The sequence below is a fragment of the Syngnathoides biaculeatus genome, chromosome 1 (genome assembly GCF_019802595.1).
Source record: "Syngnathoides biaculeatus isolate LvHL_M chromosome 1, ASM1980259v1, whole genome shotgun sequence".
Lineage (NCBI taxonomy): Eukaryota > Metazoa > Chordata > Actinopteri > Syngnathiformes > Syngnathidae > Syngnathoides > Syngnathoides biaculeatus.
In genome coordinates, this window is record NC_084640.1 from 14,778,146 (window position 1) to 14,790,643 (window position 12,498).

The 12,498-nt window shown below is 44.1% G+C and overlaps 1 protein-coding gene across 2 annotated transcripts in view; it reads left to right on the forward strand.

Annotated features, from left to right (window-relative positions):
• The window catches only part of ripor2 (RHO family interacting cell polarization regulator 2), a 34,003-nt gene that overhangs the window by 20,310 nt on the left and 1,195 nt on the right, over nt 1–12,498 (forward strand). The window contains exons 4-22 of one of the 2 annotated variants that reach the window (XM_061820895.1): nt 1,003–1,081; nt 1,202–1,225; nt 1,497–1,550; nt 4,544–4,693; nt 5,592–5,655; nt 5,805–5,848; nt 5,984–6,109; nt 6,181–6,329; nt 6,735–6,864; nt 7,701–8,004; nt 8,638–8,855; nt 8,983–9,143; nt 9,237–9,399; nt 10,642–10,771; nt 10,849–11,010; nt 11,583–11,753; nt 11,877–12,079; nt 12,151–12,234; nt 12,302–12,392. In XM_061820895.1, the coding sequence (XP_061676879.1) occupies nt 1,003–1,081; nt 1,202–1,225; nt 1,497–1,550; nt 4,544–4,693; nt 5,592–5,655; nt 5,805–5,848; nt 5,984–6,109; nt 6,181–6,329; nt 6,735–6,864; nt 7,701–8,004; nt 8,638–8,855; nt 8,983–9,143; nt 9,237–9,399; nt 10,642–10,771; nt 10,849–11,010; nt 11,583–11,753; nt 11,877–12,079; nt 12,151–12,234; nt 12,302–12,392 (2,507 nt within the window). Of the gene's footprint in view, nt 1–1,002; nt 1,082–1,201; nt 1,226–1,496; nt 1,551–4,543; nt 4,694–5,591; nt 5,656–5,804; nt 5,849–5,983; nt 6,110–6,180; nt 6,330–6,734; nt 6,865–7,700; nt 8,005–8,637; nt 8,856–8,982; nt 9,144–9,236; nt 9,400–10,641; nt 10,772–10,848; nt 11,011–11,582; nt 12,080–12,150; nt 12,235–12,301; nt 12,393–12,498 lie in introns of both variants that reach the window. The other variant, XM_061820886.1, reaches the window with a different exon arrangement.

The following is a 12,498-nucleotide window of genomic DNA, read 5'->3' on the forward strand; positions in this document are numbered from 1 at the left end:
CAGAGGCCGGCCTTTTGAGTTGTACTAGTTCCCTTAACCCGTTAATGGCATTTTTGCCTTATATGTTAGCGCTATGCTAGCAGATTTTCAATCTATGTTGTTGTATGATTAAGCTGATTGATTTATGATTTTATTGCGTTGCACATTGTGTTAGCAGTAAGCTAGTAAGCTTTGGTAAGACACAAATACACTAAATGGTTTTGATTTTCAGGGTTAAGATATTTTCAGTACACTCAATCGTTTCCACTAAGGGTATGATCCATATCATCTATGCTAGCTTATGCTAGCCCACCAAAAACATTATTTACATTAGCAGTAAGTGAGTAAACTTTCATTAGAAACAATACAATTAATGTAGGCGGCACGGTGGATCAGCTGGTAAAGCGTCGGCCTCACGGTTCTGAGGTCCCGGGTTCGATCCCGACCCCGGCTGTGTGGAGTTTGCATGTTCTCCCCGTGCCCGTGCTCCAGTTTCCTCCCACATCCCAAAAACATGCAAGATTACTTGGACACTCTAAATTGCCCCTAGGTGTGATTGTGTGTGTGTTTGGTTGCTGCTTTCTGCCCGTTGACAGCTGGGCTAGGCTCCAGCACTCCCTGCAACGCTTGTGAGGATAAGCCGCTAAGAAAATAGATGGATGGATGGATGGATAATTAATGTACATTGATTGCTAACATGCATGTACCATCTTTTGCGTTCTGCATTGTGTGTTATAATTAATCTAACAGACGTTTGTTAGCCACAATGACGTGTTTTGGTTGCACATATTGCGTAAAAATATTTAATTGTCAATTATTATTACTATTATTTTTTTGTATGCGCTGTCGCTGTCTTCCATCTGTTAAAGAAGCAGTTCAGTGAAAGTTTATAATTACCTTAACATCGACGGTAATTTGCCTTTGCCCATCTGTGGCGTTTTGCATCGTACGTTAGCCTTAAGCTAGCTGGATTCTCGATATCGTGGATTCGCCGCCGGGTACCTAATGTTGCGTCCTTTGCAGTGAATATCTGGAGGTGCACCAGACGGAGTTGGACAAGCTGACGTTTCTCATGAAGGACATGAAGAGGAACTCGCGGCTGGTCAGTCTTGACAAAATCGGAACAAAATAGTCGCCACAGAGGAAAGAAAAAAAAAATGGTACTCAGTGTAGTAATCCAGTAATAACCGAGTGTTCTTTCCGTTTATTTCTTCCTCGGCAGGGTGTGCTCTACGATCTTGATAAGGTGAGCGAGGACGGCGTGCAAAACAACAACAACAAAAAAAGCCTGAAGGGGAAATAAATGCTGGCATCATTTGCAGACTAACTGATGCAGGCAACGTGATGAAAGAAAGAGAAAATGGAGAAGCGCATGCTTATAATTATAATTATATATACGCCTAAGGGGTCATTTGGGGAAAATGACATGCGTTTAACTTGTACGTCTGAATGCCCGTTTTTGACGTTTGCGCACCGTGCCGAGGCGGAACGTACCGTGACCAATTTTGTCTCCGCAGCAAATCAAAGCCATCGAGAGGTACATGAGACGGCTGGAGTTCCACATGAGCAAGGTAAAAAATAAAAATTATAATTATTATTTTTTAAATCAAACCAACCCTCACCTGTCACACAAAAAAATGCTGCTGTTTTTTCTGGTGCAAGCTCCTATTTTCCTCTTTTCCGCTTATCATGAGTCAATTTTTAAATTGATCAAAATAATGTAGCTATTTTAAAAAATTATTTTTTTACATGATGATTGTAAAGTAAAATATTACCATAAAAATTGAAAATCAAAACCCCCCCAAAGTTACCCGAGAAAAAAAAAAAGTCTAACATTACATATGAAAAACTGGAAGAAAAAAAAAATTGTCTGAAAACAATTATGTATTGTTAGTTTCATTATTTAATATAAAAAAAAATGCCGTGTTAAATAAACATTTACACAAAGCTCGACTTGGCCAGAAAGAAATCAGGCCGAGTCCAATCGGTCAAGGGGGAAAAAACCAAAAAAAAAAAAACCCAAAAACTTCCCGCCGAGGTTGCCATGTTGGCTTTGCTCCCTTTTTTCTGCGTGTTGATCATTTTCAAGGTTGCGCAACTTCTCTCCGTTTTTTGTTTTTTTTACTCCCTTTTGCGCGTCGTCGTCCAATCGGACGCGGCGGCAGTTCCCGGGGGTTGCCGTGGTTACCGGAAGGCCATCTTTTCAACGCGGCCACCCAACGGGTCACATTAGCGCTTTAATACCGCCCCCGCTTGCGCTTCCTGTGTGGATGTGGGTCAGGACCGAATTGAGTCCCCGGAGACGCGGAAGAGGAGAGCGAAAAATGTCCAAAGCCGAAGATTGAGGAAAGTGTGTGTGCGCGTGTGTGGTCCGGTGTGTTTGTGCGCGAGCAAGGGATGTGGTCACGAGGTGGCGGCCGGTGTTAAAACAAACGCGGAAAAGCTTCGTGGCGTCCTGAAACGAAGCGTCCTTGCGTAAAAATAGGAAGACCGCTTGCGTGGGGAATTTTTTTTTTTTTTTTTTTTGGAAGCGCAAGTAAAATACGCAAAGAGTGACAACAAAAGAGGATGGGTTGAATCTGTTGATTGAGGGTGGGCGACATCCCTTTTGGAACTCAGGAAATGTCAAATTAAATAAAAAAAAAAAAAACAACAACTGCAGCACTCCTGCGACCCATGTGAGGATAAGCAGCTCTGAAATTGGATGGATGGATATTTGAAAATTCCAGTTTAAAATCAGTCAGATTTTTTTTTTTTTTTTACTTTGTGTATATTTAAAACATTTTGAAATCATAATGTAAAATTAACTAGCAATCTAAAAAACTTTTTGCATTAAATTTTTTTAAAAATGCAACATTTTACAAATTCAAATTAATGCAAATATGCAAAATACACTTTTGCATTAAAAAAATGCAGGCTCATATTTTATATATACAATGCCATATATCCCATGTCATATGTGAAATATTTTTATTTAATATATAAATAAAATCTGATTTGTTTGTGATTTTAAATATAAAAAACTTTTTTGCTTTCAAATGTTTTAAAAATCTAGACTCATATTTTATATATAACATACCATATATCCCATGTCGTATGTGAAATATTTTTAAAAATATATAAATAAAATCTGATTTGTTAGTGGTTTTAAATATAAAATAAACTTTTTTGCTTTAAAAGGTTTTAAAAATGCAACATTTTACAAATTCAAATGAATGTAAATATGCAAAATACACTTTTGCATTAAAAAATGCAGGCTCATATTTTATATGTACCATACCATATATCCCATGTCATGTATGAAATATGTTTTTAAAATATTTAAATAAAATTTGATTTGTGAGTAATGTTTACATTTTAATAAGTAAAATAACATTCCAATCTGATTATAAACACACAAATTATTTTGGTTGAAAGTCGTTTCAATTTTGGAAATTCTGTCATATTTTTACATTGGAAATGTGACTATGGGGAAAAAAAATCTATTGTCAAAAAAAGGAAAATAAGATTTTATTTGTATTTGGAAAAAATTTCAAATTTAAACTCCAAAATGTTGATAATGCAAATTACCGTCTCATTTTTAACACAAAGGTCAAATAGGATGTTTAGACCCTCAATAAATCATTCTTGTAATAATGAAGTACTAATTTACATTTCGGCGTGACAAGGGCCAATCAGCGTGTCTGTACTGTGTGTGCGTGCGTGTTTCATAATAATAACGAACCGAGAGATGCAAGTGCAGCTGCGACACGCCCCCCCCCCTCCCCCTTTCTCCTCCCCCATCCCTCCATCTGCCACCCAAGGGAACCAAACGTGGCTTTTTCTTGGATTGAACCCCGTTTTCCATTTCCCGGCCCGAGCGTGTGCGTGAATTGGCCTTATTGTCAAAATCGTGATGACATTTTTGAGCGTAGCAATTTAAAAAAAAAAAAAAACCAGCGCGTTATACACGGGGTGGATTTTGAATGCCACCGTAGCGCGCCCCTTTTGTTCGCTCGCCTCGGTGGCGCGAGATCCGGGATCGTTTTGATACGGTTAAGAGGATTCCGGCCTGCCGAAATCCCAAATCCCGGCGATCAAAAATCAGTCAAAAAATGTCTCTGGTACAAATTGTGACGATAAGATTCATAAGGGGGAATCGGGGGGGGGGGGGGTAATCACTCATCCTCATACCTGCCGCTTATATGATTATCTGGATAATCCGGGTTTACGCCTGAGGTGCGTTGATGATGGCGGCGAAAACGTTTTATCTCCCGAAAGGCGGCGAGCGCGTCGTATAATTTGAGGGCCGCCGATTGGCTAATGGCGCGATTATCCGCAACCTTACGAGCCGTCAGATGAATTTTTCCCTTCATTTCGTCTCGCGGCTGCGTTCCATTCGTGTGGCGGCGTAACGGCAGACTGGCAGACGTGGCCTGTGCCCAGCAGGTTGAGGGTGTTGTTTTTTTGTTTTTTTTCTTACATAAGCGATGCTGACTCATCACTTTTCCACCTCCGTAGAAGGTTTTTCGCGTCACCTGATTTCGTCTCTGGACCTAACGGGAGGGCGTACTCGCGATTGCAGGTGGACGAGCTTTACGAGGCCTTCTGCATCCAGAGCCGGCTGCGCGACGGCGCCGGCCGCATGAAGCAGGCCTTCACGTCCTCGCCGTCCACCAAGGCCACCAAGGAGAGCGTCGCCGAGGTCAACCGCCGCTACAAAGAATACACCGAGGTGAGCGTCGACAAAAAAAGCGCCGGGCCGCGTTTCGGTCGAGCTTCGCCACCGTCGACGGGCCTTTTGGAAAGAGTCGATCGCTGGACAGATTTTTGTCTAATTACTGCCACATTGGAAGAACCAATGCAGGCCAGGTCAATACGGACCTCCTTAAGGCACATTGGGGAGGAAAAAAAACCTAACTGGTTTCTCTGGGGGGGGGGGGGGGGGGGGATGGTTTCTCATTACAATGAGAAACTTACTCATTACAATGAGAAACTCTTTCTAATGAGAAACCAGTTTTTGTCCCAAAAGGAACATTGGGGGAAAAAAATAACTGATTTCTCTTTACAATGAGAAACTGGTTAATTAATTTTAATTTAATTTTGGGGTAAAAAAAACAACAACAAAAAACACTGGTTTCTCATTGGAATGAGAAAGTTATTGAGTAAGTTTCTCCTTGTAATGAGAAACCATTTAGTTTTTTTTCAATGTTCCTTTTGGGGGAAAAAAAAACCACTGGTTTCTCATTGTAATGAGAAAGTTAATGAGTAAGTTTCTCATTCTAATGAGAACTTTTTTTTTTTTTTTTTTTAACAATGTCCCTTAGGGGTTCCTTAGGTCAACAACACTTTTTTCCCCCAAAATTTGGCCCCCAAAGACTTGGCAACATGAAATTTTGTTGGCATGTCCATTATAGGTAAACATTCACCAAAAAACTGTACCTGAAAAGGGCCATTTTGGATATTTTGGGGAGGGGGGTCGTTCCTTTGACTTGTTAGAAACTGAAAGTGAGTTCTTCTTTGGGACGTGAAATTTGGGAGGGAAGGGGGGGGGGGTCGTCTTTGGCACGGCGGCTAGGTCTGACCTTTTATTTATCTTTTTTCTTTTGGGGCGGGGGGTGTCCCGTCTCCAGAACATGAGCGCCTTTGAGAGCGATCTGGAGAACTTGCTCGGGGAATTTCACATCAAGATGAAAGGTGAGCGTCGGCCGAATCTGTCTCAGAAGAACCCGTTTTGGGGTCAAACCAAAGCGGGTCTTGTACCGAGACTCGAACACACCGGTCCAGTTTTGGACTGTCGCTTATAATTATCATTCATGTCAAATGTGTTTTTTTTCCTCAATCAGGTTTGGCAGGATTCGCCCGCCTGTGCCCGGGAGACCAGTATGAGGCAAGTCACATTTTTCCTGGAAATATAATTCTACTACCGAAGTGCACGTGGGTGGTCGGCGCGGTCCATTTTGTTTTGGGGCTGAGAATTCCGCGCTAAAGCGGACGCTGAAATGTTGCCGATCCCGCGGCGCAGATCTTCATGCGTTACGGTCGGCAGCGCTGGAAGCTGAAGGGCCGCATCGAGGTCAACTCCCGGCAGAGTTGGGACGGCGACGAGATGATCTTCGTGCCGCTCGTCAGCGACTTCATCAACATCAAGGTCGGCCGGCGTAACGCGGACTACGATTCGAGCGCCGCTGCGAGGGTTTTAGTGGTTTTGCGGGTTTTCAGGTGACGGAGCTGAAGGGGCTGGCCACGCACCTGCTGGTGGGCAGCGTCACCTGCGAGACCAAAGACCTGTTCACCGCCGCGCCGCAGGCGGTGGCCGTGGACGTCAACGACCTCGGCACCGTCAAGCTCAACCTGGAGGTCGCCTGGTAGTAAGTGCTTGCAATATCTGGCATATTCCCCCCCCCCCCCAAAAAATGATTTTGCAGCCACTGCGATTGACTGGCGACCAGTTCCGGGTGTACCCCGCCTCCTGCCCGTTGACGGCTGGGATAGGCTCCAGCATTCCCTGGCACCCTCGTGAGGATAAGCGGCAAAAGAAAATGGATGGATGGATGAACTTTTTCATTATATTAGAGTATTATTTATATTTTGGGGGGTATTTTTTTTTATTTCTCAATCTATATTGTAATTTTATATGTGAAAATGTATTGGCAGATTTGAGTTCTGGTGTACCTAATCAAGTGTCCCGTTGTCTACTCGCAGTTGTAGGCGACGTTAACCTCTTTTTTTTTTTGTGTGTGTGTGTGTCTCGCTCCCCCCCTCGCTCGTCTCAGCCCCTTCGACGTGGAGGACCTGACGCTGTCGTCGGGCAACGTGAGCAAGGCGACGGCGCTGCAGCGGCGGGTGTCGGTCTACAGCCAGGGCACGCCCGAGACGCCCACCTTCCAGGACGCCGCCTTCTTTGTGAGTCGCGCGTCGTCCCGAGAAAGAAAAAAACGTCAGGAAATATGGCGGTCATGTGACGGTAGAGCAGGAACTTTGGGCTTTTTGAGACTGTTCGCTGGCGCCATCTACTGGTAGACAGCCTGAAGTTCACTTTTTCTGAGTTTACTTGGGAAAAAAAAAAAAAAAAAGTCATTTCATAAGTCAAAATAGCACAAGTGTATTTTATCTTCGGAGTTGTCGCTTGCACGTTCGTCGCCCGACTAACTCCGCCCACCCCGCAAAACCCGCTTAAGACGTGGCGCCCGCCCCCCGTGGAGCTCCGACGCCCGTCCCTGCTGCGCGCCCTCAGAGACGCCCTGCTGGAGACGTTGCGCCGCGCCCGCTCCTTCGGCGACTTGTCCTCGCCCGGGCCCAAATCCAGCCTGGAGGTCTACGTGAGTGCGTGGCGTGGCGTGGCCCCCCCCCCACCCCCACCCCCACCTCCACCACCAGCCCCGAAATCTCGCCCACGTTTGCCAGTCTCCGCATGCGCTTTGCTAATTGTTGCCATTTGCTGACTTCCTTCCTGCTTTCCTCTTGCAAAATGACAACTTCCTCCCTCATTAATTTTTTTAATTAATTTTCGAAGTATTATAGATGATTTTAAATGAACTACATTACCTTGTTTTTCATCATATGACCATGTTTGCGCTTTAATTGAAAATAATCATCATTAAAATGAGAATATGGGGGATTTTTTAATTATATTTAATCATATTAAAAATACATTTAGATTTTATTTTTCCTCATTTCAATTGTTAGTTTTTAAATGTATTTATTTTGTTCAAAGTTTTTTTTTTTTTTCCGTTTGTCAGTCGACGCTACCGGACGACGTGTTCGAAAACGGCGGCTCGGCGGATTGCCAGCGCCTGTCCTTCGCCTTCTCGGACGCGTCCTGCCCGAGCCCGGCGCCCAGTTCGCACTCGCCGGCGCCGTCCAACCCGGAGATCACCGTCACGCCGCCCGACACGGACGCGTCGCCCTCGCCCGCCGGGCCGCGGGAGGGCTCCATTGCCGAGGAAGACGAGGATGGGGAGGAAGACGGCGGCGATGCCGTGGCGCCCGAGGATGTCTTCCTGGACCACGCCGACCAGCTCAAGCCGGTCCAGTTGGAACAGGGTGAGAATAATACTTATTAATAATTATAATACTGATTTACCCTTGTCGCTTTTTATTTTATTTTAAACCCCACAAATCAGTATTATTTTTTTTATTTTTGAGGAATGAATATCAACTTTTTTCCCATTTCTCTTGAAATATTTTATTTTATTTATATTACATATATAATATATATTATTTCATAGTGGAAACAAATTCATTTTTTTTCAAATGAGTGCTATTTTATTTTTGAGGCATGAATATCAACTTTTTTCCCATTTCTTGTGAAATATTTATATATATTTAAAAAAAAGTATATATATAGATATGTATGTATATATAAATATTTATAATATAAAATTTTATTTTATTTATATTATATATATATACATATATATTTCATTGTGGAAACAAATTCCTTTTTTTTGTGTGTTCTCTTAAAATTAGAGTAAAAAATGAAATGTTTTCCGCGGATGCAAGCGTAGCAAAGGTCAAAGTTGAAGTGCAAATCTTTTCAAAGGTCGAATCGAGTCATAGAAATTGAAATATGTACGTTGACAAAAAAGATTGGAGGAGTGGTGGGGGGGGTGGAAGAGGTTGCTTGTTTGATTTAATTAAATTTTGTCTCTATTCTTTTTGGGTTATTAACCGCAGACGACGACGACGGCGGCGGCGGCGGCAACCTGACGCGGCAGCTGGTGAAGCGGCTGACGTCGACGGACGAGGAGGGCGGCGGCTGCGGCCCGGCGGGGGGCGGCGCCCTGGAGGACGCCGTCCACGGTCTGCTGCTGACGCTGGAGGCGCTGACGCAGCGATGCCGAGAGCTGCAGGACCTGGAGCAGGAAGTCATGCGGCTGGAGGACCTCTTGAAGGTGTGGCCCCCCCCACCCGCGCCGCCCATTAAAAACCAACACTTGACATTTTTCTTTTTTTTTTTTTTTTATTTTTGAAACGTTGCGATGTGTAAAAGCGAGGCGTGGGCGGTTCTCGTCGTTTCAGTGCCGCCTGCCGGGCCGCAGGAGCCGCTCGTCCAGCCTCAGCCTGACGGTGGAAAGCGCGCTGGAGAGCTTCGACTTCCTCAACACGTCCGACTTTGACGACGACGACACCGGCGACGTCGTCCTCGCCACGCCGCCCCTCTTTGACGGCGACAGGAACGGGTGCCTTTGAGATATTCATTTGATTTCTTCCCATTTTTCTTCATTCTCACAACTTTGCGCTCGTTTGATTTTCATTTTCCCGCTGCGTCGCAGGGGGCAGCACCCCGAGGCGCGGGGCCACCCCAGCGAGGCCCTGACGGAGGACACGGGGGTGGGCAACAGCGTGGCGGGCAGCCCCTTGCCCCTCACCACGGGCAACGACAACCTGGACGCCGCCCTTGTGGTCCACCTGCAGTACTGCCAGCGCCTCATCCAGGCAAGCGAGCCTCAATTTTTTTTTTTTTTTTAATTTTAATTCATCAAATTACTTTTTTTTTTTTTTTTATGTCCCTTTTTTTGGTGCTAAATTGAAAAAATCTATATTATAAAATAATTGTAAATAACATAACATAAATTATATATAATATAAAAATTATAAATTATTAGCTTTCAAGTAAAGTCAGATTTCTTTTTTGTTCATAAATGTTTCACTATTTCTAAAATATTTTCTTGTAGAATTGCAAATTTCTCAACATCATACATTATTTCTCTTCAGATTTTGATTTTATTTCCATTAAAATTTACTTTTTTCATAATTTTTTTTTTTTTAAGAATTAAAAATTCAAAAATTCTCATTACTGGTTTTAAAATTGCAAAATGATTCAAAGAAACAGAAATTCATAACATTTTTTGGACAGACAGAAAACATTTAATGCTTGATGTCAAATAAATATATATATTTCTAAAATTGGCTCTCAAGTAAAGTCAGATTTTTATTTTTTTTTTACTCATGTTTCACTATTTCTAAAATATTTTCTTGTAGAATTGCAAATTTCTCAACATCATACATTATTTCTCTTCAGATTTTGATTTTATTTCCATTAAAATTTACTTTTTTCATAATTTTTTTTTTTAAAGAATTAAAAATTCAAAAATTCTCATTACTGGTTTTAAAATTGCAAAATGATTCAAAGAAACAGAAATTCATAACATTTTTTGGACAGACAGAAAACATTTAATGCTTGATGTCAAATAAATATATATATTTCTAAAATTGGCTCTCAAGTAAAGTCAGATTATTATTTTTTTTTACTCATAAATGTTTGACTATTTCTAAAATATTTTCTTGTAGGATTGCAGATTTCTCAAAATCATACATAGATGTGACAACTTAGCTCTGATCATGTCTGTTCAGATTTATTTCCATTGTAAAATGGAAAATTTACTTTTTTCATAAAATTTAAGAATTAAAGATTCAAAAATTCTCATAACTGGTTTTAAAGTTATTTCAAAATGATTTATAGAAACAGAAATCCATAACATTTTTTGGACACAAATAGAAAACATCTCATGCTAGGTGACATCTTGTGTAATTGTTTGATTTCTAATAAGATGTTTTCAAAATGATTTAAATATGTATTTTTTTTTTCAAGTGGGGGTGAAAACCTCACAGTGCAAATGTTTCTTTTTTCTGCCCCCCCCCCCTCCAAAAAAAAATGACCTTTTCGTTTTCCACCAGATGCTCAGCGACGCGGCCCCGTGCCGCCGGCGCCGCGTCCTCCTCAAACTCTCGTCGCAGACGGCGCTGCTGGAGGAGCTGGCCGAGGTCATCGCGGACCGGCCGGGGGCGCCGCCGTCCCCCGCCGAGGGTGGGTACGCCCCGCGGGCCGCCGCCGCGTGGCGAGCGAGCGCGCGTGACGTCAGTCTCGTGTGCTGTGCCCGCCAGCGGTGGCGGGCCTGGCGGCGCGGGGGGGTCTGCTGGCGTTGTGGGCGGAGTGCAGCGGGTCGGCGGGCCTCTTCCACACCACGCTGGAGCGGGTCGTCGACGGCATGACGCGGCGCTACCGGGAAACGCTCGCCGAGAAATACCCGCGGAGCTGCCACACAGGTGCCGCCGCCTCCTCGTTTTAGCAACCCCCGCCCCCCCAAATGGCGCTTATTTCATATCAAAAATGAAAAGGATATTCTGACTTTTTTTTTTTTTTCCTCCTACAAAATACGACAACGCTCTTCTAGTAAAGTTTCAACTTCTCCATTTTTTAACTTTTTTTTTTGGACAAAGGAATAGCAACTTTTTCCTCAATAAATCACTTATTAAAAATACATATAATATGACCTTTTTTGGATAATTTTTCTCAATTACTTTTTAAAAATCTTCATCTAATATACATGTATGTGTATATGTGTGTATATATGTATATCTAACCCTTATTGCATGACATCTTTTCTAATAAAAACAATCATAGAATGACATTTTTCCCATGAAATGACAACTTTTTTCCGTAAAATTCCCATTTAAAAAATTCTTCTTAAAAAAAAAAAAAAATTCATAAAATTTAACTCAAAATCCAGAACATTCTCATAAATGGGCATTTTTTTTTTTTTTTTTGGAATATATTTATTGACGTTTTAACCGTAATTTTTCCCCTCCCCCCCCTCCCGAAATGGCGAACGCCGCAGCCATCGCTTTGGTGGCGCGCGAGATGGCCGACCGGAACGACGGGCCCGAGCCCGACCCCGCGTCGGACGACCCGACTCGCCACCCCGTCACCGTCTTCCAGTTCCACGCGTACGCGGCCGAGCGCCAAGTCGGCGACATGGAGACGCACCTGCTGCACTTGGCCGAGGAGGGTGAGCCGCCGACGGCTAAATTATCAATGATGATAAATGATAATACGATGATTGCTCAGGAAATTCTACAATCGTGGCGCATAAATTGCTCACCCCAAAAATGTGAAATTTGCGCGCGTTCAGATTCGTTTAGCGAGCGATTGGTCGGCGGAGACGCGCACGAGCGTTTATCGGCGCTGCGGGAGGTGCCCGCCTGGCGCCTGTGGCCCCGCGGCGCCACCTTGAGGACGCTGGCCTCGCTCCTGACCTCCGACGACCCCGACGTCAGCGAGGCGGCCTCCGCCTACCTCGCCGCCGAGCCGACGCACGGCCATTTTAGAAACAAGGTCGGCCCGCCGCTTTTGACCCTTTTTGCGTCCTGGCGAACGCCATCCCATAATAATGCGCGCGCGGACAGGCGGTGGAGTGTTACACCGAGGCGCTGTCGGAGGAGGGCGTTCGAACCCGGATGGCGGCGTGCGCGGCGCTCGGCTGCCTGCAGGTCAGCGACGGCTCGTTTGAATATTTTGCTCGCCGTCGGCGGCCGCGGCTAATTTTTCCATCCGCAGGCGGCGGAGAGCGTCCGCGCCGTGGCGGCGCTGTGCGACTCGGCCGACGACGACCTGCGCCGCGTCGCCATAGAAACGCTGCTCACGTTGGGTCAGTGCGTCGCCCGACGTCCGCAGAAACGCCCCCCCCCCAAAAAAAAAAAAAACCAAATTGATTCATTTTTTTCATTCGTCTCAACATGACACTCGCTAATATG